The following is a 25965-nucleotide window of genomic DNA, read 5'->3' as shown; positions in this document are numbered from 1 at the left end:
GGAATCCTTCAAGGCTCCACTTAAGACAATGGCTTAAGTTTATAAGTTGCAGTATTTGGCGGAACCTCTTGATTTTTGTTCGGCACTCTTGCCCTCAAATTTCAAAGGGAGCCCACCAGCCCACAATCCGGATTGTGCTATGAATACCATGCTCATGTTATCTAAGTTTTTCATGATTTGTAAGATTTCAGACATGCTCTTCCTTAGCCTCCTCACATCCAAATGAAAAAGTCTCCCTCTTTCTGTCCAGGCCACCCCAGTCACCTGTTTTTCTGGCTCCCTTGGATTCTTCAGGGGGCTTCCCAGGTGGTGCAGTGGTAAAGAACCCACCTGCCAATGCAGGAGACATGTGGGAGACTTGGGTTTCATCCCTGGGTGGGGAAGATCCCCTGGAGGAGGGCATGGCAACCCACTCCAGTATTCTTGCCTGAAAAATACCATGGACAAGAGGAACCTGGTGGGCTACAGTCCATGGGGTTGCAGAGAGTCGCACATGACTGAGCACACACATGTTGGACTTTTCAGATATACTTCATTAGGAATGGGTCCCAGAATATCAGACCACCAAGTAAAAATACAGCACGGTGTTACATGAGGGGAGGGGCCAGTTTCCTTTTTTGGTATGAGTTGCTTTGATTATGTTCAGTGTTTGTAGACCATTTTGCTACAAATCTCTCAGGGTTGCTTTCAAGGAAGACATTCTTAAGGAGTAGTGGCAACGGCTGGATGTCAGGGGTCGTGATGTCAGGGACTGGTGTTTATAGAAGGCCAAGCAGGAGACCAGCCGGAAGGACACAACTGCTGTCTGGGGGAAAGCTCGACCCCAACCAGGGGACATTTCTAGCTTGAGTGACCCTGAGACATGTGTTCCTGTGGCAGAACCAAGCGAACCACGGGAGAACCCAAGTTAATAACCAGCCCAGTGCTGTATGTGGGCAGAACTGAATCAGCAGCTGTCCCTTTAACACTAGCAAATCATATCCACTGTTGTGGATATCTGCAGAATTATGTGGCCTCCTCACAGAAGAAGGAATTTGCAGTGAAGCAATGAGAAGTTTCCCTTTTAAGGGTGCAAGAGACACTTTTGGACAGTCTACATGTTCCCTTGCAGCCTATGTTACTGTTTGTGTAGGTCAAGGATGTTTGACCCTGAGTGCAGGGCTTCAGAAAATCTGACCCCTTTGTGACTTTATGTGAACACTGGGTGTCTGTGCATTTCAGGGGAGAGAATTCAAGCCTTGATCCTATTTTCAAACATGACTGAGGGGAAGCAGTGCTGTTCCAGAGCATTTTCCTAAACTGTCTCAAGACACTCTTTGGTCTGGTCCAGCTTTCTGAGCTTTGATAAATTTCAGAATATGGGCGGTAGGATGTTGATTACCTTCTGAGAATCCATATGGATTATCCATATCTCCTTAGACCTGGATTTAAGACAAAAATCAACCTAGGGCACAAACTGTGATATTTAAAAAATAAATTGTGTGGTTGTAGGGCAGCAGATTCATGAAAACATCTAAATTAAAAGGCTTAAGGGAAAAAAAAAAGACTTTTACTGGACAAAGATGGCAAAATTTCAGGCAACATAAAATCAATGCATAATTATTTCTTCTCAATAAAAGTGAACAGGGTTTCATCACATAAATTGTGATAGGGAAAAGGTAAAACTTTAAGAGGGGAGTAAACCATCCACGTCTCTGTGCCACTTTCTTCCTTTTGAAAATGGAGGAGGTTGGGGATGTTTCTGGTGGTCCAGTGATTAAGAATCCACCTTCCAAAGCAGGGGAGGCAGGTTTGAGCCCACATGCTGTGGGTCAGCTAAGCCTGCACAATGCAACTGCTGAACCTGTGTGCCACGGTGAAGACCCAGTATAGCCAAAAAAAAAAGAAGTTTGTGTATACAAACAGTTGAATAGGAAAGAGGTACAGGGTAGAACAGTGTTATAGAGTAAAGACTCAGTAAATGACAGCAAGTAGGAAAAGAGGCAGAATATTAAGGTGAATAGAATGTGTAGAAGGAGTAAAAAATGATAGCAAGGAAGCTGAAGATATGTTTTCTATAAATTCTGACACTGGACCTTACAAACCTTATGCTGCCTGAAGGAAGCCAGTCTCAACTGCAGGGTTCCGTTTATAGGAAATGTCCAGAACAGGCAGATCGATCCACGGAGATTTAAAATAGATTCTTGGTTGCCTAGGGCTGGGGGAGGGTGTGAAGGTAGACATATGAGGACTGGAGAGTTCAGGCTGAAGTGTGTGATGTTTCTTTTTCAGGTGATGAAAATGTTCTAACATTTCTGGGAACTATATGGTATATGAATTGTATCTGAATAAGTGTTCTAAAAATCGGAGACTGAAAAACACCCTTGGTAAAAATATTCTGAAGTGGCCTGTAGATTTCCCTAAAGAATCCCTTCTCTTGCATGAATTCTGATTTGCGGGTATTTCTTTCCACCTTGCCACAACTTCATCTAATAGGGTTATTCTTCAGATATATGTATCTGTCAGGTACGTCTTACAAACAGCTGAATATGTGTATATATTTTGATGAACGAATGACTTCTGGGTTTCAACATTAAAGTCATAGCTTTTAAGCAGATGAACCAGTGTTTAGAAAAATATTAGAGCCATTTTATTACTTTCATCTCTCATCCCTTTCCTCCCATCATCTACCAGCATTAATGCAAAGAGCTAGCCTTTGGAAGTAAGCAAAGTGTTAGGAGAGGTTGCATAAATTTCTAGGATGGTGAATATTTTCTCTTCATCTCCTGATTTCTGCTTTTATTGATTCTACACAGATGTAAGTCCTTAATGCCTATAAATTCTATTTTACAACTTTCCTGCAGTTCCTACCTGCCAGCAGCATTTCATATACTACATTAGCCATTTTTCCTCAGAGCCCTAGAAGATTCTGAACTTCACCCTTTATGCCAACTTTCTGTCTCTAATAGCATTGCTGGAGATGCAGTGATGATAAAACAATGATTAGAAAATATTTCATTTTCTTCTTTTAATCTGACCTCAGTCTTTACAAACAGATCTTTTACACATTTTAATAAGGGGCATAGCTAAGAATTAAGCCTGTTTTTCAGTGTTCTAAACTAAAAGCTTTCAAAGCGTTTTTCTTTCTTTTTCATGTTAGACACACACAAATATAACTTTGCTCTCATATATCCATCACAGCATAAACCTATCCCTCTAGCTTTGTAATAATGGACTGCAAAGAAAACAATTTTATCCCAGGCAATCTCACAGGGTTCCTCTTTCTTTATGAATGAAGGCAGGCAGCTCTGAGGTGCTGCACAGGAATATACATTTAGTGAACAATGGAGGAGGAACACAAAGCCACAAGACCTGACAGGGTTTTTCTTATCTTTCCCCAAATTTGCCGCACCTGTCAAGAAACGGAAGCAAAGAACAGAGGCAATTATATAAATAATTCAAGAGAAAGACCAGTGTTTTCCTTCGTGAGTTGCAAAATCAGTTTCACCAATCTGAGTTATGTAGATGACAGTGTCTAAAGAAATTCACCTCACACGTGTGTACAACCATATTATAACCAATTAACCTTCACAACCTGCTCCTGAAAGGAGGGAAAAGGCTCTTAAACATTTTTGGTTCACCAAGCTTTCTAATACCATCCCTCCTAGTAGAGACCTCGGAAGAAGTGAGTGACATTATGATTCATGGAAATGAAGACAAATGCAGAGAAAGAGGAACTAGATGAAAAGGGAGAGAGACAGGGCATATAAAGTCCCTTGGAAATGCAGAATGACTTCTCTGGCTTCTAATAGGGTGGCGTACCTTCGGGCTTGGTTTCCCAACAAGCCCAGAGTATCAGAAGCACAGAGAAGAAATGCCATTCCATTTGCCCAGCACGCAGTCTGGCACAGCTCATTGTTGTGTTTTTAATACACTTCATTTTTTAGAGGTGGTTTTATAGTCACAGCAAAATTGAGTGCACAGTACAGAGTCCTCATATATCCCCTGCCTCCCCCACTGTCAACATCTGCACCTCAAGAGTGCTACGTTTGTTACAATCGATGTACCTACATTGTTACCTAAAGTTCATAGTTTCAGTTCAGTTCAGTCCAGTTCAGTCCCTCAGTTGTGTCCAGCTCTTTGCGACCCCATGAATCCCAGCACGCCAGGCCTCCCTGTCCATCACCAACTCCCGGAGTTCACTCAAACTCATGTGCATCGAGTCGGTGATGCCATCCAGTCATCTCATCCTCTGTCGTCCCCTTCTCCTCCTGCCCCCAATCCCTCCCAGCATCAGGGTCTTTTCCAATGAGTCAACTCTTCGCATGAGGTGGCCAAAGTACTGGAGATTCAGCTTCAGCATCAGTCCTTCCAGTGAACAGCATAAATGTACATCACTCTTGGTGAATATTCAGTGGGTTTGGACAAATGTATAATGACACATAGCCACAATTGTGGTATGATACAGAATAGGTTCGCTGCCGTAAAAATCCTCTCTGCTCTGCCTGTTTATCTCTCCCTCCTCACTAAGAGCTCTGTATTTAATAGATGTATTTAATAGATGTCAAGAGGCACATCAGGGCTTTAGTCATCACTTTTTTCATGCTTCCCTTTCTAAAGTACATATAGTCCCTTAGAAACTCTGGCTATTGATAAAGAAGCCCTCAGTTCTCTGTGTGCTTGTGTGTTAACATGTCAGTGAGCAGGTGGAAAGACCTCTTGAGCCAGGAAGGAAGAAGCCAGGTATGGTGGCAAATGCATGGACTCTGGAGCCAGAGGAACTGGAATTCTTCTTCTACCTTCTCTGCTTACTCCCCTGTGGCCGAAAGTCTTTAAGATCTCTGATGAGTGACTACATCTCAGAATCTCAGCTTCTTTATCTATAAAACGGGATAGTATCTATTATAGGGATACTAGATACACTAAAATAAGATGGCTATATAAAATGTACAGCATACATCTCTCTCCTTTGCCTAGGAAATGGTTAAATAATTTAAGAAGAGAAAACTCTGGGGTGTGAATATCTTAAGGATAAAAATAGATGGACTCAAAGTGAAATTAATGAATGCCACTGGATTGGAATATCATGTCAAGATCTGTGCCTATGCTAGAAAATGGAGATCTAAGCATAAATGGGCAAAGAAGGGTGTTATTCAGTGAATAAATGACCACTGGGCTCCTACTGCCTAACGGAAGATACTTCTCCACTTGGCTCATTCGAACATAATTGTCCATTAGGCAGCATTTAACCGTAATCATGTACTGCTCACAATATTTCAGACCATTATGTATTTCAAAATGTGTATTCTTTCTTTGGAGTTAAAAGTGTCAGGTGTTGACACTTAAAACTGAAAAGGCAAGAGGAGGGCAGGCAGATGCCCTCAGTGTGGAGTTTTATGCATATCTGATAACTCTGTGTCTGAAATTTGCACCAGGGCTCATGCAATTTATGACTCCCTTCAGTTCAACCTGGTGCCTTCACCTGCACAGGGCCCCTCCTGTGGGCTAACTGTGCCTTGTTATTTCAGCAGGACTTAGGGGAGAGATGATTACTTGGTGTAGTTACGCAGTGACATTTCACTGCTTCTGATCACACTTGCCTTTACAAAGCTCTCTGCCCAGCTGGGGACACTTTCCTCTCCACCCCCCACAGCCCCCCAAACTCCCATATAATGGCTTCCAACTGTCTCCCTTTCAAAGAAGTGGACCCTTTGGTGGCCAGCACTACTCTATTATTTGTTCTTACATTTGGAGGGAGCGCAAAGGGGCTGGCATTTTTCAGGATTATCTGTATTCTGTTTACTTGTTCTTGGCCCAGATGTGCTTCAGGGAAACTTGGCTCAGTCTTCTGTTTTTGATACTGAGGATGAGTTAGTGACAAGTGCGTTAGTTGCTTGGTTGTGTCCAACTCTTTGCAACCTGTGACTGTAGCCTACCAGGCTCCTCTGTCCATGGAATTCCCCAGGCAAGAAAACTGCAATGGATTGCCATGCCCTCCTCCAGGAGATCTTTCTGACCCAGGGATCAAATCCGGGTCTCCCACATTGCAGGCAGATTCTTTACCATTTAAGCCATCAAAGAAGCCCAATGACTACAGACATTTTCTCCCTCCCCCTTCAAGAGGCTGTTCTTTAAAAGATGCGTCGCTCGCAAAATGGTGACATTCGTTAGTTCTAGGTGGTGGATATGCACTTGTTTATATATTCTTTTTGCCCTCCTCTCTATGTGTTATAACACAGAATAATTAAAATCACAAAGTTGTGTGGAACAATTCCTCGTGTTTTGCATCTTTGTGCCTCTATTCCAGGGACCCTCAGATGGGGAGAGGTCGAAGGCAGCTACTAGGACGGAGAAAGGTCCTCTCTTTAAATTTATATTTAAAAATTTTAATTGATTTGTTTTTGGCTGCACTGGATCTTTGTTGCTTTGCACGGGCTTTCTCTTGTTGTGGTGAGCAGGGGCTACTCTTTGTTGCAGGGCTTGGGCTTCTCATTGTGGCGGCTTCTCTTGTTGTGGAGCGTGGGCTCTAGGGTGCATGGGCTTCAGCAGCTGGAGCACGTGGGCTCGGTGGCTGCAGTTTGCCGGCTCAATAGTAGTGGCACACGGGCTTAATTGTTCTGAGGCATGTGGGATCTTCCCAGGTTAGGGACCGAACCTGTGTCTCCTGCGTTGGCAGGTTGATTCTTATTCACTGAGCCACCAGGGAAGTCTAAGAAAGGTCCTTTCGAAAGCATGATTTCTAATTTGTATTTCAACCTAAGTCACTGCAAGTATCAATACAAGTTAAAATGCTAAAATCGGTCCTGTAATTCTTTTTATGCAGGGAACAGGATTTCCCCTCCAAATTAGTCCTTTCCCAGCAGTGGATGGGCTGAACACCCAGGCACCAGGCAGTTAGCTCCCTTCCATCTGGCGTGGCCATGTGAACAATTCATTTGGCTTGCCTTTTTAAATAAAGTGATTTTTAATGAAGCAAGCTGTGAATTTAATAGATACCTTAAAACAGCTTCTTTGTAACTAAGCTTTAAGTAACAAAGCAACTGCTAAATTAGCCACCAGAATCAAGGGAAAAATCCAAATCCGAACAACTGTAGGATTAAGCGTCTCTAGACGTCAGTCATCAGGCAGGTCATGTCCACTACTGGACAAAGGATGGGGAGGCTGGTGACAAGGCAGGCAAGGAAGCGCTTGGCCAACACTAAGGCAGCTGCAGCGCATGGTGCTTCTCACCAGTCTGTGCTAGCACTCTGTCTCTTGCCGGTTCATTAATTGTGTGATTTTGAACCAGCCATTTCTGCTCACTTATAATGTGGGGACAATAGGAGGAGATCATTAAGTTCAGTCTGTACTACTTGGGAGAAAGATGTTGGTAGAAAGAAATCACATACCATTAGCAAATTCTTTTAAAGGTGGGGTTGTTGTTCAGTTGCTAACTCATGTCTGACTCTGCAATTCAATGGATGCAGCAGGCCACAGTTCCCTGTTCCTTACCATCTCCCAGAGTTTGCCCAAGTTCATGGCCACTGAATTGTTGGTGATGCTATCCAACCATCTCATCCTCTGCCACTCTCTTCTTTTGCTCTCAATCTTTCCCAGCATCAGGATCTTTTCCTATGATATGAGTCGGCTCTTCACATCAGGTAGCCAGAGTATTGGAGCTTCAGCTTCAGCATCAGTCCTTCCAATGAGTACTCAGGGTTGATTTCCTTTAGGATTGACTGGTTTGATCTCCTTTCAGTCCAAGGGACTCTCAAGAGTCTTCTCCAGCACCACAGTTTGAAAGCATCATTCTTTGGTGCTCAGCCTTCTTTATGGTCCAACTCTCACATTGATACATGACTACTGGAAAGACCATAGCTTTGACTGTATGGACCTTTGTCAGCAAAGTGATGTCTCTGCTTTTTAATACACTGTCTAGTGTTAGGTTTTAAAGGTAGGGGACGCCATGCAATTTTGGAATCTCAAATGTAAAAAGCAGGCACATGCTGCAGAGGGTGAAGAGGAGTGGGTGGGTGTAAGCAGAAGGCAAGACCCTCGGGAACTAGACAGTGCATGCATGTCCAACCTGAAGGCATTCAATTTTTAAGAAAGAGTGTTTATTCAATAAAGCACACCTTTGTGCAAGAATGAGGTCACCCATTGGCTAGTTCTGCTCTGTTTCACTGGTAAGAAGACTGACGCATTCAGAGGAGGAATGATTTGTTCAGGTTCTCACTGAAGTAGTGGGTGGCCAGCTGTCTGTCTCATGGTTCTACAACAGCAGCCACAGCCGGGGTGTTAAGCCCTGCTAGGAAAAGTCACCAGCACAGATGTCACTCAGTGCGAGGGGCTTTTGTTGTGTTCTCTGAAAAACAGACAAAAAAGTCCCTCACCATGCCCCCTTTCTGTTATGTAATCTTTCCTTTGCTGTTGGCTTTGGGAGCTTCAACCTGGCCTGGAGCTGGTGGAAGAGCTGCCTCCAGGAGATGGGGCTGCAGAGGAAGGGCCTGATCAGCCCTGGGGAAGCTAAGGCCCCATGCCTGGTGGATAGGAGGGAGGGAAGTGGGAGCTCCAGGTGGATTCAGGTAAATCCATTCCCCATCCCACCGCTCAGACACTGCATGTGGCTTTTCCTTGTCCCTCCAGAACACAGGAGGAGAGCAAGGCCTGAGAGCGATACCTGAGACCTTCCTTGCTCCTTGCTGGGGTTTTGACCTCATGTGAGTGACTGAGTGTTAGTCACTCTGTGTCCGACTCTTTGTGAGGCCATGGACTGTAGCCCGCCAGGCTCCTCTGTCCATGGAGTTCTCCAGGCAAGAATACTGGACTGGACTTCCATGGCCTTCTCCAAGGGATCAAACCTGGGTCTCCTGCATTGCAGGCAGATTCTTTACCATCTAAGCCACCAGGGAAGCCCACGGCAAACCTGTGCCTTCATCTACCACATGGGCAAGACCATCTTTTCCCCCGCAGACCATGCTGAAGACTTTGATTCCCCAGAGCTTACATTCCAAAAACCCTGACAAAGGCCAGCTGGGCCTGGATCTTCCCAGTTGGCCTGACCCTCCCAACTCCGTCTCCCTCCTCTAACTCTGGTCAGCATCTCCTGGCCAAACTCTGAAGCACACGTTATCTCCTCACTGGTTGCCAGTGGAACAGGGCTCCTGCCACCTGACTGAGGACTGATGACTAGAAGGCAGGCAGAATTTGTCAGAATCATCACATTTGTTGTGTGGCTCAAAGCAGTGGTGTTGGTTTTATATTATACAAGCCCTTGTCCAACTGTGTCTGTCTTGAACCAAAGGGCAAAGGGTCATTCTCTTTGATGTACAACCACAGGCTCCAAATATGATATATAGTTTGCAGTTGGGAGGAAGATTCTCTATTTATCTGTCTGTTTAATGAACAGAGGCTTTGTGACAGCCTATCACATACTGTGATTATAGTCCAGCCACCTTACTCTTGGGCTGTGCTTTGTTCACCGGCTGGAATGAAGAGGGGAGGTTGCCCACCTTCCTTTGAGGAAGTTAGGGGGTCCTCATGCCTGGGAAGCTTCCTCCATCAGTTTCTATCCTCTCTGGTGTCATTTCTTAATTATCCCAAGGCTACAGGGGTTTGCTGATGAAAACGAACACTCTGAAACCAAAAGTTCACATTTCAACCTTGTTGTTGTATAGTCGCTCGGTCATGTCTGACTCCGCGACCCCATGGACCGCAGCATGCCAGCACGTTTTAACCTAGAAGAATACATATGTACACACTGCTATATTTTAAAACAGATAACCAATGAGGACCTACCGTATAGCGCAGGGAACCCTACTCAATACCCTGTAAAAACCTACATGGGAAAAGAACTTGAAAAAGAATAGGTACATGTATATGTATAATTAAATCACTGTGCTGTGCCCCTGAAACTAACACAACATTGTTGATCAGCTATACTCCAATATAAAATAAAGTAAAAAAAAAAGAAGCCAAACCCACTACAATGAAGTGAGCAACATCCTTTCCTAAGCCTGACAGAACATAGTAGGAGGGTTTCAGTGAAGTCTCAAATCTATTAAATAGCCAAGCGCCAAGGCACAAAGTCGTTTCTTCACAGCAGTTCAACTCTGCTCCCTTTTGTATAGCTGAAGATGACATTGGATCCTCGGCACACTTTAAAACCATTTTCCTCCAGTGACTTAAAAAATTATAAACGAAAAGTTTGAAAAAAAAAAGTCTTTAATCCTCATCTCCCAAGCTTTATATTCCATTATTCTGAGTAACTGATATGTGTGAAAACACTCTCAGTTTCAATTTAGCTCAACCTCAGACTCACCGGGAACAGCTTTTAAATTGTTCATACAATTCCTATCAATCAGCTGGGGTTGTGTAAAGGGAAATAGGAATACGGAAACCTAATCACTCCTTCTGTGAAAAATCATCATGTTTTCCTGTTTGGAGACAGATCAGATCCTAGGAAGCCTTTCCTGCAGATTTCCACCATTTCCTGGCTGTTTCATTTTAATCTTGACATTGTTGAGCTGATCTATTACTTCATGAGTTTCCCGGGCAAGGGCAGGTGTTACTGATATATGTCTTAGGAAAGCCCATTGGCAGATATTCCCATCCTAGAAGCTGATGTTGCAAGCACGCTATCTGCACATAGTAAGCTGGACTTCCTTGGCAAACTGCTCAATCAGATATGCAATCACGGCAAAAGGCGGAAGTCAAGGCACAGAGTTTTGGGAAGAAACTGTGCTATTTTTATTGGTTTGCTGTATTTCACCCTTATAAAAGAATGGTATTAGAGTTCATCGTAGAGATAGAAATGAGGAAAACTGAAAATGAGTAGAGAGGAGACCATAAAACCACCCAGGCTAGTCATTCCGTGAATCCTTTTATGGTTAGTGGATGTCTATTTACTGCATTCTACCAGGTCAATATTCTTGGGGCTAATTCATCTGACAAATTGCCACTGGACACATTTTCCATCATCAACAAAAATACGTAGCCTTCCTGAGAGAAGTGCTGCCTGGGTAGGTATGAAATGTATGTGGGTTGTATCTGTTTTCCTTTTTGCTATGGACAGTTCAAATGCTTTCCTTTCAAACTTTGCCCAAGTAGACACAGATCTTTTAGGAGATTTACACTAGCTGGACTGTAGAGGAAATCCACCCATAATTGAATAACCCCAACCAACTCTCTTGGGTTGAAACTACCTCGTTATACTAGCACCAAGAAAATATTTAGGGTATAAAACTGAAAATGAATTAAAAAGGCTAAAAAAGAATTAGTCTCGCCATGTAGGTAGGTAGGTAAGTAGATACACACAGCAACTTACTGAAGCACTGGGCTGGCCAAAAAGTTTATTTGGGTTTTCCTGTGACAGCATATAGAAAGACTGGAATGGACATTTTGGCCAACACAATGTAATTTACTCACCTTACAATAGGCTCATTTCAAGTGTAGAATGTATTTTTTTTGCACAAGAATTTGAGCCTTTTGGAGACCAAAGAGATCATGGAGAATCTGCAGTTCACCCTAAACACTGCAGCTCAGAGCAACAGGTATGTCACCCAGATGGTCAGTGGAAAGTGGAGAAGTGATGCCCAGTTTGGAGATGCTATTAATAATCCGTCTATTGACTTGGCCATTTTGAGTAGAAACTCATTCTTTGCAAGGAGAGGGAAGAAAGACTTTATGTAGTAGCCTGTGTAGAAGATAGCTTTGGGTTCCTGATCTGTTAAAAATGAACATCCAGCTGCTGGCTGCAGAAAGTGTAAGAGACAAGAGGAGAGGAAGGATCTTCAGAATGAGATTGAGGAAGATGAAGGCTTACGGTGGATGAAGGACTCTGAAAGTTTACTAAAGAATGGGAGTCTTCGGAGTTAGGCAATTCCGACTGATGTAATGTCTGGATGCTGACAAATAAAATTTATAAATGGGTTTTTAAACCGCTTCCTCTAGCAATGGGAGTTGTTACTATCACATTGATTTTGAAATGAAATGTTATGGAATTTTCTTGCTTTAATGAGAAGGCAGAACCTACTGGTAAATAAAGTAATGATTAAAGCAATTAAAGAGGGAAAATGATAAATAAAGTAACAATACTCCTAATGCTTAAACCCAAATAGGCAGGTTTTGCTGATTTGCTGAAAAGATTCATTTTCATCTTGAAGTAAACATATTGAGAAGCAATGCTCACTGTGAATAAACCTGCCCTTTGGTAAGAGGAGAAAAGTCAATTAGTAATGTCATTTGTTTAAAAATCTGCCTGCACCTGGTTCTCATTTGTCCTCCAGCTGAGAAACCAAAGACAACTTCTTTTTATTGCTTGTGGTCAAACAGCAAGTTCATCTCGCCATCGGATGATCAAACGGCCAGCCTCCCCTGGCTTGAGAAGGCCTGCCTTTCACTTTCAACTTGTTCAATCATCATTAACTCTGAAAAATGTCACATTCCATTTGTGCAATGAAAATGTCACCACCAGTGACCGTTTGGGTGAAGTTTTTGTAGGCGAGGACCTAAATCTTGCGGAGCACCTCACACATTCTCAAGGTCTTTTGCCTTGTTTCCTTGTTTAATGACAGTGGCCTGAGATCCTGGAGTCCATCTACAGCCTGACACCCGTGGCTCTGAAGAAACCTCTGTGGGGGGTACATGTGTCTCTCTGAGACTGCGAGGGTTCACTGCATGACCTGAGACATGTGTGTTATCTGACATGCATGCACCCCAACCCCAGCCTTTGTTAGCTATTATGCATACACATACTGGGGTTTTCGCCGAGTAAAAAGTCTTCTCTACTGGGGAGAGACCACTTGAAAAAAAAGACCACTGGATACAGCCCATTTCAAAGCAAGGTTTTCTTTCTTTGGGAAGCCAGCTGCCCTGAAAAGAGCTGCAATATCAAGCTGGGGAGGTTCCACAAAGTTTCTGGAAAGGAGAAATAGGCTTCTTTTTAACTTTTGCCATTGGGCTTGAAAATCTTTGCCTCCTTTGTTTATTATTTAATTATATTTCTTCCTCTGCAGAGAAGTTCTGAAATGAAAATCCCAAAGAATGTGGTAGTGAGCTAAATCCTCATGGCACTCTACAAAAATGAATTTCTGGAAGTAGATGTCAAGCAGCAAGACACCTAAATTAAGAGGTCACTTGATCTAGAATCTTAAAAAGGAGTATTGCATTTATTGGGGCAAGTCAAATAAATTTTGTGCCGTTTGGCAAGGAGGTCACAGCTAAAACAGCCCCCAGTTATAGGTCCTGATTAGATTTTCAAGGTCAGAACCAAGAGAATGTATAAGCAGAGCTCTCTAGAACCTTAGTGCCAACATGCTAACACACTATTTTAAGTAGCCTCCAAGAAGGGCTTCTTGATTTCTAGCTCTAGTTTAGTGTCAAAGTTCCACTGAGTCAGCTGAAATAAGGTTATCAGCCCAACTGGATTATAGGCACAATGCCTTGGCTTCTTCCAGCTAGCTCTGGTTCAAGTGTATGAAAATATTTATTGTTGCCAATATGCAATTTTTGATTGACTGGCAGCTGGAGAGTAGGAGAGAAGGCAAAAATAACCTAATAACTTCTTCCAGTTTCTCCAGTTAATACAAAGACACTTGCTCCTTGAAAGGAAAACTGTGACAAACCTAGACAGCATATTAAAAAGCAGAGATATCACTTTGCTGACAAAGGTCTGTATAATCAAAGCTATAGTTTGTCCAGTAGTCATGTATGGATGTGAGAGTTGGACCACAAAGAAGGCTGAGCACCAAAGAATTGATGCTTTTGAATTGTGGTGCTGAAGAAGACTCTTGAGAGTCCTTTGGACTACAAGATCAAACCAGTCAATCCTAAAAGAAATCAACCCTGAATATTCACTGGAATGACTGATGCTGAAGCTGAAGCTCCAATACCTTGGCCACCTGATGTGAAGAGGTAACTCAGTGGAAAAGACCCTGATGTGGAGAAAGATGGAAGGTAAAAGGAGGCAGCAGAGGATGAGATAGAGAGCATCACTGACTCAACAGACATGAATCTGAGCAAACTCCGGGAGACAGGGGAGGACAGGGAAGCCTGGCGTGCTGCAGTCCATGGGGTGGCAAAGAACCAGACACAATTTAGCAACTGAACAACAAAAATACAAGACCGGACCCCGGGTCTAAAGAAGAATCATGTGGCTCCTAAAATAGGAAAGATAATGTCCTGCCATTTTAATGGCTGGGTTGACAGCATCACTTTTAAGAAAAGAGATATCAACACTAGGTTATTAGCTGAAAAAAGCTTGTGTGTAATTTCCTAGGAGAGATTTTTTTAATTCAAACTCTTGCATATATACCTAATGTTATAAGTGTTTTATAAATATTAGTTCATTTACCCCTCATAGTAACTCCAAGAGGTGAAGTCACTTACGTAAGGTGTAGAACTAGTCAAACCCAAAAATGTAGGTCTTTGTGCGTTATACTACACCCCACTCCAGTATTCTTGCCTGGAGAATCCTATGTACAAGGAGCCTGGCGGGTTACAGTCCATAGGGTCACAGAGAGTTGGATACGACTGAAGCGACTGAGCACACACGCAGTTATACTTTTCTACAAAGATTTCTCTGACTAGGCAACCCAAATGCCCATTTATCTGTTGCTTCAAGGTGAGCAATGGTGTGCAAAGAGAACAGTGTTTGATCTGTTTGCTCCGTGTCACAGGAATGGAAAAATGGAGATCAAGTCTCTAAAACGTCCCCTATCTCCTCACACTGATTTCTTCTACTCTCTCATCTCCACTTCATAGAGGTCACCTTTCTGCCATTGGCTCCTGAGTGCTGACTCTGTGTCTCCTGTCTCACACATACACACAGGCACGCGCGCACACACACATACACACACACACAGCTATTACTATGCTTCAATGAAGCGGCACAGGGTCTGTGAGCTGGGCATAAAAGCAGACATCATTTGCTCATTAGAGCTAAGTTTTCAAGACGTGCCCCAATTACTGACCTCCACCAACGGCCTGGGTTTGCGCTCGACTGCAAACCTGAAGTGGCAGAGTTCACAGTAGCTGGTGTTTGAGGACGACAGCCAGTGTTCCAGGCAGCTCCGATGAATTGTCCCCAAGGTCCCTGTACATTCACACGGAGAGAGCAAGTCCTCTTGACTGCTGCCCTCGTGGCAGATCCTGCACATCGGCCGGTCATTGAAGGGACTGCAAGAGAAGGAGGGGCGCCTGCTGGTCACGGGCTGGTAACCACCGCCACACCATGGTCCTCCGGCTCTGGGGCCCTCGGACCCTCCTCCACAGCAGCTGCTCAGAACATACATCTGCTTTAAAACCCGAGATCTACACTGGCATTCGGCAGTGGGGGCTGGGGTCCTTGGGCATCTACTTTCGTCAAAACAACGAACTAGGGGGTGGCTAATACCAGAGTAGGCGGACCCAGGGACATAGTGAGGGAAAAGGAGCAATGTGTTAATTCTGCCTTGGATGTTGATGTAGTTCAGGCAAACTACCAATCGAAAAATAAAAATCATCCTTTGCTAGTAAGAAATTGTTTGCAAACAACACCGATTATAGTTTCTAGACAAACCGAGTCTTTTGAACTAGGCCGGGACACTTTTGAATACCCAGAGGTTCTTTGCCTTTCTCTTTTTAGTGGGAGAGTGAGAGGAGGAAAACAGATGGGCAGCTGACCCTGAAGCCGCCACACAGAACAGCAGCCTGAGCCAGAGCACAGAGCTGGAGCTTTCCTATGTTGCGCTTCAGGCTGCTGAGGACACTCGGCTGAAAGCCCGTAAAGGTATGTCCTACCAAGGTGGCCTCAGTCCAAGGCTTGGCCTTTAACTTGGAAACATCACCCCTGTGAGGACTCATGGTGTTGTGGCTAGTGAGGCAGGCTCTGGAGTCGTGCCACTTGGGCTCAAACCCCAGCTCTGCTGCACATGAGCTGGCTCACTTTGGGCAAGTTATGTCATCTCTCTGGACTTTAGCTTCCTCATCTCTAAAATGGGCTCAAAGCAGGGTACCTTCCTCATATGGTGACTGTGAGGATGAGAAAGTGTAATCCAGGCTACAAGCTTAGATGAGGGACTGGCATGTAGTAAGTGCCTAGTTAATGCTCACTATTTTCACTTGTAGAAAAACTCAGGTCGGGGAAAATCAAATGACATGGCCCTCATCACATACGTCAGAGGCCAAGGGAAAGCTCCAAGTAAGACGGCCTCAGTTCTCAATGGATACTGGAGGGCTATCCGCCTCTGATCAATGTCTTCTTATATTGCTGGAGGTCCTTATAGGGTATTAGATTTTTAAATGTCATCACTGTATGTGCCAACCCAACGACTGGCCGATTTACCCACCTTTCCCCACTTCTTCCTGTCCCCCAAAGCAGACAGTGACCCAGGCTTATGCTAACCCCCCTCTCTCTGGCTCCATCTTTGTGGAAACAGCCACGAAAACACTGCTCTTTCCCAAAGGCTTTTCTGGGGATGATCCTGGGACTGAGTGAAGGCTAAAAGGGGATTAAAAGAGGAAAGGAGGCTCCTTCCCACTTGCCAAAAGGAGCCCCACATGCTCAGGGGTGGGAAAAGAAAGTTTAAAGAGTTGACTTTTTTCTGTCATTATTCCTGGCCTCCATCATTCACCTTGAACCAAATGCTTATAAAATTGTAAAAGTTCTGGTTTACACTACTGTATGGTAGGAGAACATGTAAAAATGCCTGACACACACGCGTGCACACACACAAACTGGCTCCCAGGTCTCAGCCGTTTCAGCTCTGCAGCCCATGCTTCCTGATCAAATGAGGTGTTTGATGGCTCAAGGGTGACAGGGGCACATGCGGACAGATAACTATCTGTCTCAGTTCACAGCGAGCACTTACACTCACGGCCTCCTTGTATTCTGAGACCTAACCAATTGTTACAAGTTTTCCCAGATGTAGAAAAATATGTATTGACCCTTTTTTTTTTTCATTTCTTTGCTTTGTGAAAGCCAAACAGACTGACAGCAGAAGGCACGTGGATAATGTTTATAACACGTGTGGGTGGGTGACTCCATGTCTGGCAGCCACGACTTGTGGGGCCAGGGAGTTCGGGGTGGTACAGAGAATGCTGTGGTTTCACCAGGGGTCCTGTTGCACGTAGGGGTTGATAAGCCTGTATCTGCACTGGAGGAGTTGGCTGAATTGCTCAGACCAAGGTAAGCAGTTGAGGTCTGAGTGACTGACCCGAAGTTTCAGGGTCAGACGTGTCAGCAGTGAAATCATAGGGCATGTCTACTATTGAAATACATTTTACAGTCATAAGACAGATCCCACTTACTCATTCTGAAATAAATGGAGACGCCGAGGAGCACTTAGTGGCCAGGCAGCCTGTGGCTCTCCACCTGCCAGTGGGTGGCAAGAGCACCAGGGGAGACCTCCAGGGACAAAGGGCTGGCCTGGATAAACCATGTCTGGGCTGCTCAAAGCCTTCAGTCTGGCTCAGTTCATCACTCAGGGGACACGAGCTGCGGGTGTTAATGATAGTACTTCACAGGGCAGAGTGTGTATGAAGGATCGTGGAGGGGGCATGTGGAGGGCAAAGGAGGAGGCAGCAGAAGAGTCCCCCAAATGGGGATGTGCCTGAGGAGACCCCCCAGGAAGCTGCGCTGAATCAGCCCCAATCACGGGGTGCTGACTAGCCTGCACACCAGAACGTCACTTCAAAAGTTCTACCCACGTGTCCAGTCACTTTGGCTCAGTCACCTGAAACCAGAGGCCTCCTTGGTTCTATCCTAACAAAGGCGGCTACCTTTGTTAGTACCTGAAGTCGACAAGAAAGTAATTAACCGTCACAAGGTCAAAATAACAAATGTTAAGCAAGTGACCCCGCGCCTTGTGGGATCCTTCCCTGCCTGGCTCTCTGCGAGTGTGACTTTAAGCAGAAAACTCCACAGGGTGAGTTTTAGCTTTTTGCCCCATTGCTATAGAAATGGCAATAACAGAACTTGTATAGTTTTTTATTTTTGTTTCCTCCCCAGGACCTCCTCTCACCTGACACAAAAACCTGAGCACTAATTACATTCCCTTCAGCATTTCACATCTGACAGAAAGCGCTGGGGATCAATCACAGACTCATTGATTTTAATGGTGGTACTACCTCTGGGTGGCAAGGGTCCGCACTACTGTTGAAAGCAGCTGCCCGTCCTTAGCGGAAACTTGCATGACATACTGCGGCTGCCCATTCACCAGGCTGCCACAGTCCTCCACGGTCTTCACCACGGGCGCAGCGGAGCAGGTGCAGTCTGGCAGCACTTCGGGCAGGTGACTGCAGCGGCTGGTTGTCATGGTAACAGACAGCAATTACTCTGCTAATGGCTTCCACATTCACACAGGATTTCCATCTAAGAGAGAGCAGAAAACAGTTTACTTGGGCAGGGTACTTAATAGAAAACGGAGAATTATGGCCACCATCATCGTGTCATGATTTAATAGAAATAACAGGTGGTACTTTATCTTGCAACCATTTACAAAGCACACGCATACCGCATACACTCAGCCCACGAGAAACAGTAGATATGGTTATGAACAGGACAGTGAGCGAGTCAGTGTATGTAAACACCGAGGATCGGAGAGGGGAGGGCATGGTGGGCCCTGCAGCCAGATCTGAAGAGAAGATAAGCAGTTCTCCCGCTCCGGGCCAGAGAAGCAATAAGTCTTTGTTGACACTCTCTCAGAGTTACTAGAACCATTATTAAAACCGTTTGCGACTATTTTTTTCTTGGAAGCAATTTATTCTCTATGCAGCTTCATTCTGAGATGCTAAGATTAAAAAGAGAGTGAAGAAAGGCAAAACGAAAGGGGAGAAAAAAAAACAAAACCATGTGAATTTGGCCAAGTAGCACGTTCCTGGGCAATATTTGCCAAACATGAATCACTCAATTAATGAACCACATTTCTGACTTTTCCCATATCTGTGTTCCATAACAAAATTATCTACTTAACGTGTCTTGAAAATTAGCTTCCTTTAAAAAGTTAACCTATTTTAGCCTTGTCTTAAAGTTATTCATGAAATGATGAGTTTGATGAACTTGTTATACCAATTTTCTTTTAAAGATGTTTATTTTTTTGGATGTGGGCCATTTTTAAAGTCTTTGTTGAATTTGCTACAATATTGCTACAATATGTTTTAGTATTTTGATGGTGAGACATGTGGGGTCATAGCTCCCGGACCAGGGATTGAACCTGTACCCCCTGCATTGGAAGGCAAAGTCTTAATCACTAGACCTCCAGGCAAGTCCGTATATATATTTTTAATAGACATTACAATAAATACATTAGTACTAAGCTTTTGGTTCTTTTTGTGTACCACTTAAAATCTAGGGACACTGCCTTCTCAGGGGTGAACACATAGATGAATGAGGTCTCTACCACCTGTTAAGAATAATCCATTCTTAATAAGGACCTTACCTCGCTGACACATAGCCTGTCACATAGACGGCAAGAAATTCTGTTCCCAATTTGTGCGGTGTAGGCTTGAACTTGACCTCAAGTTCAAAGCATTCAGACCCAGTGGAGTAAGGAACTCCACTGCATCCAATAATAGATTTGCACGTGATGTGTAAGAAATAGAGGCCTTAAGAGAAACTCGCAGGAGGCATTTGTTTATGTCTAAAGTTGAGAGGACACAGTTTCACGGTCCATACACACCGTCTCCGCCCAGACTGCTCACCTCGAGCTTCTGAGCCCGGCACAGCCTGGACTCAGTGGACAGTGGCAGGGCTGGTGGACAGACTAAGTTCCTGTCAATTAGTAGTCTGGGTGGTCAAGGCCCCAAGTGTAAATAAATCTGCCTCCCAACCCTGAGGATTTTTGGAATTCCTCAAAGGGTTATTTTCTACTAGATATTTGTCTCTATTTACTACATTTTACTTGACTCCTACAGGTCTGGAAAATAGAGTCTGCCCAACTTCCAGAGCAATGTCCATCCATTGGACATTCTCAGGAGGAGAATGCCAGGCTTTCAGATGAACTTGAGCTGATGTGGTCACTGCTGACAAGCACATAACCACAGCCCTGACCAGTGGATGGGAATGGAATCCCCTCCTTCCTGCCGAGGAGTCTGGCTGGCCTCCCTTTCCTGTCCTCCTTGGCTGCCTCTAGTCCTTTCGGGGTCTGCGGTCTGGCCTCTCCCAGGAGCCCTTTGAGAACTGGCAATGGGGCCGGGGCTGTGGACACCAGCCATGGTCTGAGGCCTGATGTGAGGCAGTGGCAGGGCTCCGAGTATCATGACCCTACAGCCTTCTCAACCCCCAGGTACCGAGCATTCAAAAAGCCCAATGAGCTGATTAGCTAGTATAGTGTTGCTTGTTAAAGAGGATTTGTCTCTTTTATTTTTTCTCACATTACAAAATCAAGAAATATATGTTAAAGAAAGTACAGAAAAGCGCAAAGAAAATAAAACTCACTCAACATGCCACCACTTGAATAACCACAGTAAACTTTTTGGGTGGATAGCTTTTTAAGTTTTGGCAGGATTGGCAGGGTGGAGCTGATTTGTAACTGGGGTCAGATAGCTTTATCTTTTTTTTTTCCCCAAAGTTTTCAGACCGCAAAACAAAAAGGATGTTCAAAGGTCAGCTTCGAAAACTATGTCTAACCCCTCTTCCCTTGGCCTGCCCTGATAAAACCCCATTGACATGATTTTAAATTCTCATAGTGCCTGACAATCACAAAGTGTAACTTCCTGGCACAGCTCTCTTGCTTCACAAGGCAGCCATAGATTAAGAGCCAGGGGTGTGTTGGCAGGAAAAGCAGACACAGTGACCTTCTTGCCGTACGAAATCATTATGTCTGGGTGCGCTCTGAGAGTCTATTTTCGGGTTTTGCATAACTCCAACTCAGAGGCCCAAGCACTCCCTCCCCCCATTACATGGAGCTGCAAGGAGGAGGAGAAGGGATGCAGAGTGAGAAAAGGAAGCCCGGCTGGTCAGCACTGAGGCTGCCCTTAATGAGGGGACTGCCTCTTAGACACATGAGGTCCCCAGGTTCATTCACTTATAAACTTAAGACTAAGTCCTCACTGAGGGCTTCTCAGGTGGCGCAGTTGGTAAAGAACCTGCCTGCCAATGCAGGAGACGCAAGAGACGCAGTTTGATCCCTTTGGTCTGGAAGATCCCCTGGAGAAGGAAATGGCTACCCGCTCCAGTATTCTTGTCTGGAGAATCCCATGGACAGAGGAGCCTGGTGGGATACAGTCCATGGGTTTGCAAAGAGTCAGACTCAACTGAGCAACTGAACACACATAAACACACACACAGGTAGTAGTTCTAAATGTATGACCTAAATCTGCAATAAAATTGCCCTTAAAACAGTTCTGGAAGTAGAATTTCCTTAGAAGTATAATTTTACTTTTAGATGATATTCTTCATTTCACTTGCCTTCTCAAAGGTAACAGAGCTATTACCCACCAGCTGATCAGTTTATTCCATTCACAGAGAGCACCAGGCACTGAATTGGGCATAAAGGAAAAAGATTCCTCCTCTACTTTGCTTTCTCCTGCAAGCAAGCCCTGGCTCTTTCCCTCATGCTCTGCACCCAACTTAGCAATCAGTGTCCTGATTGAAATGATACTCGCGTCCAACACTCACTGAAGAACATACCGGCACGTCCGCTGACCACCACACACCAGAATAATCCTGACGTACTAAGGCCGGTGTGCCAGAGGTGAGTCCCCACGCTCCTTAAAGACTGTGTCTTGAATTGAAAATGCAGCGGGAGGGATTACATGGAGGATGGGCACCTTGACCTTGGTGGGAAGGGCTGAGTGGGCACTAGCCCCAGAAGAGGGAGTCTAATCAGGTGGAAGAAGAGAGAGGGGAGCATCTCCCCAACCTCAGTAAAAAAGAAGCCCTGAGGCTGAGATCAAGGCATGGGGCAGGAGTGGTTCTCGCAGGCTGCGGGCATCAATTGGCATGCACATGTTTGCACCTGGGGCAGTGACAATGGCCCCCTGCTTTGCCCTGTCTCTTCCAGAGCCACCTAGGAGAACAGCAGGCTCTTGCTGAGGATGCTAAAAATAGTCAGGCTGTAGCCTAGTCAGGGTCTGTAGCCTAGCACTGGTCTTCCACTGATTTTCCTGAAAAATTTCAAGTGCCATTTGATTGCCTTTTTTTGTTTGTTAAAATCAATACTGCTCCTAGGAAATTCCCCCAAGAATTCTGCTCTCTGGCTTTCTCAGGACAAAAACACTAATGCTGGGAGGGAGCAGTGTCCATATAAATGCGAAACCTCAAATTACACTGATGGGAGTTCTTTGTTGGTTAGGTTTGACACCTTATATAATTCCTCAGGCTGAGAATAAAACATGATTTGGCACTGGCCAAATTCTGCTGCACTCAGTGGGCGGACTGGGAATAGGTGTGTGAGAGGGAGACGAAAAAGGAAGGAGTGGCTACAGAAATGAAAGCCTGATTAGACAATTGTGAAGATAAAAAGGACTGTCTGTGAAACTGTGACCCCTTTAAAGGCTAGAGTACAGTTTCATAAAAGCATGGACCCAACCAGGCTGCAGCTAATCATGGCTGAACAGGCTGCTGAAGGTAAGTGATTTCCATGGGAACACGGCTGGCATCATGAGGATGCATTCAGAAGACGTGGGGGAAGGGCAACGAAGCGAGCCGTGCTCACCCCTGCAGCCTTTGTGCCCCACAGCCCCCGAACCTCCACAAAGATCGTGGAGTTACAGGAAAGGCTCTGTTCTTAGAAGCAGGACGTCTAAGCCTGCACCCTGGCTCATCACTCACCGGAGTAAACCATACAGTCTCTCAGACTTTGCTGAGATTTTTTGCATTTGAAATCAGAGTATTGATACTTCCTGAGCCACCTCTTCTGGTTATTTGTGAGGTCTAAAATAAGATGAGACATGTGAACGTGCTCTCAAGTTGGATGAGCCATGCACAGGGAGCTATGCATATGCACATTACTACATTAACCTTCTTTCTTGTTCTTTGTCTGGCCTGAGCTGCATCTTGTTTCTGTCTTCTATAACTGTCTTCCTCCATTGCTGGTCAATTTGTACCCACTGGACCCTTTAGATCATACTTGAGCCCTGACCTTGTACCGCTCCGTCTTCTCCCAGTGGGGAGTACAGAGGGAATCTTCCTTGCACCCAACTTCTCATTCTCCCAAGACCTGTCACCTCCATAGCCCCCTACACAGGTTGCACTTTTCCATGAAAATATTTAGTAAAGATCCATGATGAAAAATTACTATTATGTTTGGTATTCATATCTGTTACCGTAGCTACCCTTATCTTGGGCTTCCCAGGTGGCGCTGGTGGTAAAGAACCTGTCTGTCAATGCAGGAGACTTAAGAGATACGGGTTCTATCCCTGGGTCAACAAGATCCCCTGGAGGAGGGCATGGCAAGCTACCCCTGTATTCTTGCCTGGAGAATCTCATGGAGAGAGGAGCCTGGTGGCCTGTGGACTATAGAGCCACAAAGAGTTGGACACGACTGAAGCAACTTAGAATACAGGCATATCTTTATCTTAGCTCATCTACTGCATGATAAATACACTGAAAAATAAAACAGAAGCCACTCCCAGATACTTTTTCAAGCCTGCTTCTATCAGAGCTGTGTTTTCAGTGCCAAGTCAACTTTAATTTCTCAGATGTAAGATGAGAAAGTTATTTGGGGGAGGTACCTGGTACGTTGGCAACTCTATTTGGGTATAAAAATTGTCCACAGGATTTAAAGGTGTAAATGGGCATAATACTGTGTGTACGCTGGCACTAACCTAGTCATGTGGGCTCCCTGGGCAGTGGGCTGAACAGGCCTAAGCTCAGAGGGGTATTCCAGAGCTAGCCTGGACCTCCAAATTCAACCCTAATGATAATTCCAGAGATTTTAAAAAATAGGCTCCTCAGATCACAATACACCTGGAAGGGTCCTGTGTATCATCTCCACAATCAGAGTTTTCAACAGAAGGATTCACTCATTCTTTCATCCATTCAAACAAGCATTTTTTTGAGAGTTTACTACATATTCCTATGAAGTTTCTGGTAGTACAGAGTCTAACCATTTCAAGTCCTGCTTTTCATTTCCCAAAGATAAGCACAGGTCACCAAATAATCTGGAGTGTTCCCAGACTCTCTCCAAGGCTGCAGAGCCATTAGGCTCTGTACGGCAAAGTGGGCTTTGTACATGAGTCCACTGTATGACAAGGCTGTATATTGTCACCCTGCTTATTTAACTTATATGCAGAGTATATCATGCAAAATGCTAGGCTGGATGAATCACAAGCTGGAATCAAGATTGCTGAGAGAAATATCAACAACTTCAGATATGCAGATGATACCACTTTAATGGCAAAAAGTGAAGAGGAACTAAAGAGTCTCTTAATGAGGGGGAAAGAGGGAGTGAAAAAGCTGGCTTAAAACTCAACATTCAAAAAACTAAGATCATGGCATTTGGTCTCATCACTTCATGGCAAATGGAAGGGGCAAAAGTGGAAGTAGTGACAGATTTTATTTTCTTAGGCTCCAAAACCATTGCAGACAGTGACTGCAGCCATGGAATTAAAAGACTGTTGCTCCTTGGAAGGAAAGCTATGACAAACATAGAAAGCATATTAAAAAGCAGAGACATCACTTTGCAGACAAAGGTCTGTATAGTTAAAGCCATGGCTTTTCCAGTAGTCATGTATGGATGTGACAGTTGGACCATAAAGAAGGCTGAGCACCAAAGAATTGATGATTTCAAATTGTGGTGCTAGAGAAGACTTTTGAGAGTCCCTTGGACTGCAAAGAGATCAAACCAGTCAATCCTAATGAAATCAATCCTGAATATTCATTGGAAGGTCTGATGCTGAGCTGAAGCTCCAATACTTTGGTCACCTAATAAGAAAAGCTGACTTACTTTTCGATTGGAAAAGCCCTTGATGCTGGGAAAGATTGAAGGCAAAAGGAGAAGGGGGCAGCAGAGGATGAGATGGTTGGATGGCATCACTGACTCAACGGACATAAATTTGAGCAAACTCCAGGAGATAATGAAGGACGAGGAAGCCTGGTGTGCTGCAGTCCATGGAGTTGCAAAGAGTCGGACATGACTGAGTGCCAATAACAACACTCGCAATCACGTACTTGCTGATTCAGAGGGCACCACCCCATGCCCTAAATTTGAGGTAATGAAAGTGCAGAACTACGGCATGGCTAGACGGCTTTCTGCTCCCACAGAGCTGTGCATCGTTAACGCTGATCCAGGATTCAGAAACCTGACTTTAGTTTTACATGAGCAAATCTGCTTCAAAAGGGGTCTCTAAAGTGTCCCTTAGCCTCTTCGAGGAGCTGCATACTCATGGAGCAAGTCCTCCTCTAATGAGGCCAAGGAATGGATGATACAAGTCGTTTGGTAATTGAAAGGGGGAAAAATAGCAATAATGACCTGTCCAGGAACTTTCCCCTCTGAGTTGAATTCTAAGAACAGTCTCTGAGAATAGGAACACTCTTTGATAGAATATTTCCCTGGGTTTTTAGGCATGTTATAACCAGACAGTACACTGCATGGCTGATGAACTGACTTAGAATTCTGAATGTTCAGAGAAAATGAAGGCAGGCAGGAAATCACACACTGACCTTCCTTTCCAATGAAAATGGAGCAAATGACTAATTTCAAAGCCATTAACATGTAAAAGCAGCATATTTCTTCTGAGAACAGGGCACAAAGGCTCTCCAAGGAGATGGCTGGGACATGATTACCAGCAACATTTAAGTTTTCAAAAACATGCCAAGGAGGCTATTCACTAAGAGCGTGTTAGCGGCAAAGTAGCTGCTTCATTAAACTTAAATAGCCACAGCAGGGCTGTGCTTACAGACCCAAGCTACCAAATTATACATTTCTTTTCTGGATGCTTCACTGACCTCATTATGTAGAGTGGAGAGTTTGTCATTCCAGATAAAGTGACCATCCAAGTCTTTATAAACATGCCCATCAGATGCTTGGTAAGTCTGCAGCGTGAAACACTAGGGGCCCAGTGAATTAAAAAAAAGAAAAGGAA

At 44.5% G+C, this 25965-nt stretch overlaps 1 protein-coding gene across 1 annotated transcript in view; it reads right to left on the bottom strand.

The window, feature by feature from the left end:
• Nucleotides 1-25965, bottom strand: part of MARCHF3 (membrane associated ring-CH-type finger 3) — a 156476-nt gene that overhangs the window by 22873 nt on the left and 107638 nt on the right. The window contains exons 2-3 of the mRNA XM_055548666.1: nucleotides 18067-18310; nucleotides 14931-15135 (exon numbers count right to left, since the gene is read on the bottom strand). Coding sequence (XP_055404641.1) covers nucleotides 14931-15135; nucleotides 18067-18254 — 393 coding nt within the window. The 5' untranslated portion in view covers nucleotides 18255-18310. The remainder of the gene's footprint in view (nucleotides 1-14930; nucleotides 15136-18066; nucleotides 18311-25965) is intronic.

Source organism: Bubalus kerabau, chromosome 1 (genome assembly GCF_029407905.1).
Source record: "Bubalus kerabau isolate K-KA32 ecotype Philippines breed swamp buffalo chromosome 1, PCC_UOA_SB_1v2, whole genome shotgun sequence".
Lineage (NCBI taxonomy): Eukaryota > Metazoa > Chordata > Mammalia > Artiodactyla > Bovidae > Bubalus > Bubalus kerabau.
The sequence above is the reverse complement of the archived record's forward strand: the minus strand, read 5'-3'. Positions and strand labels throughout refer to the sequence as shown.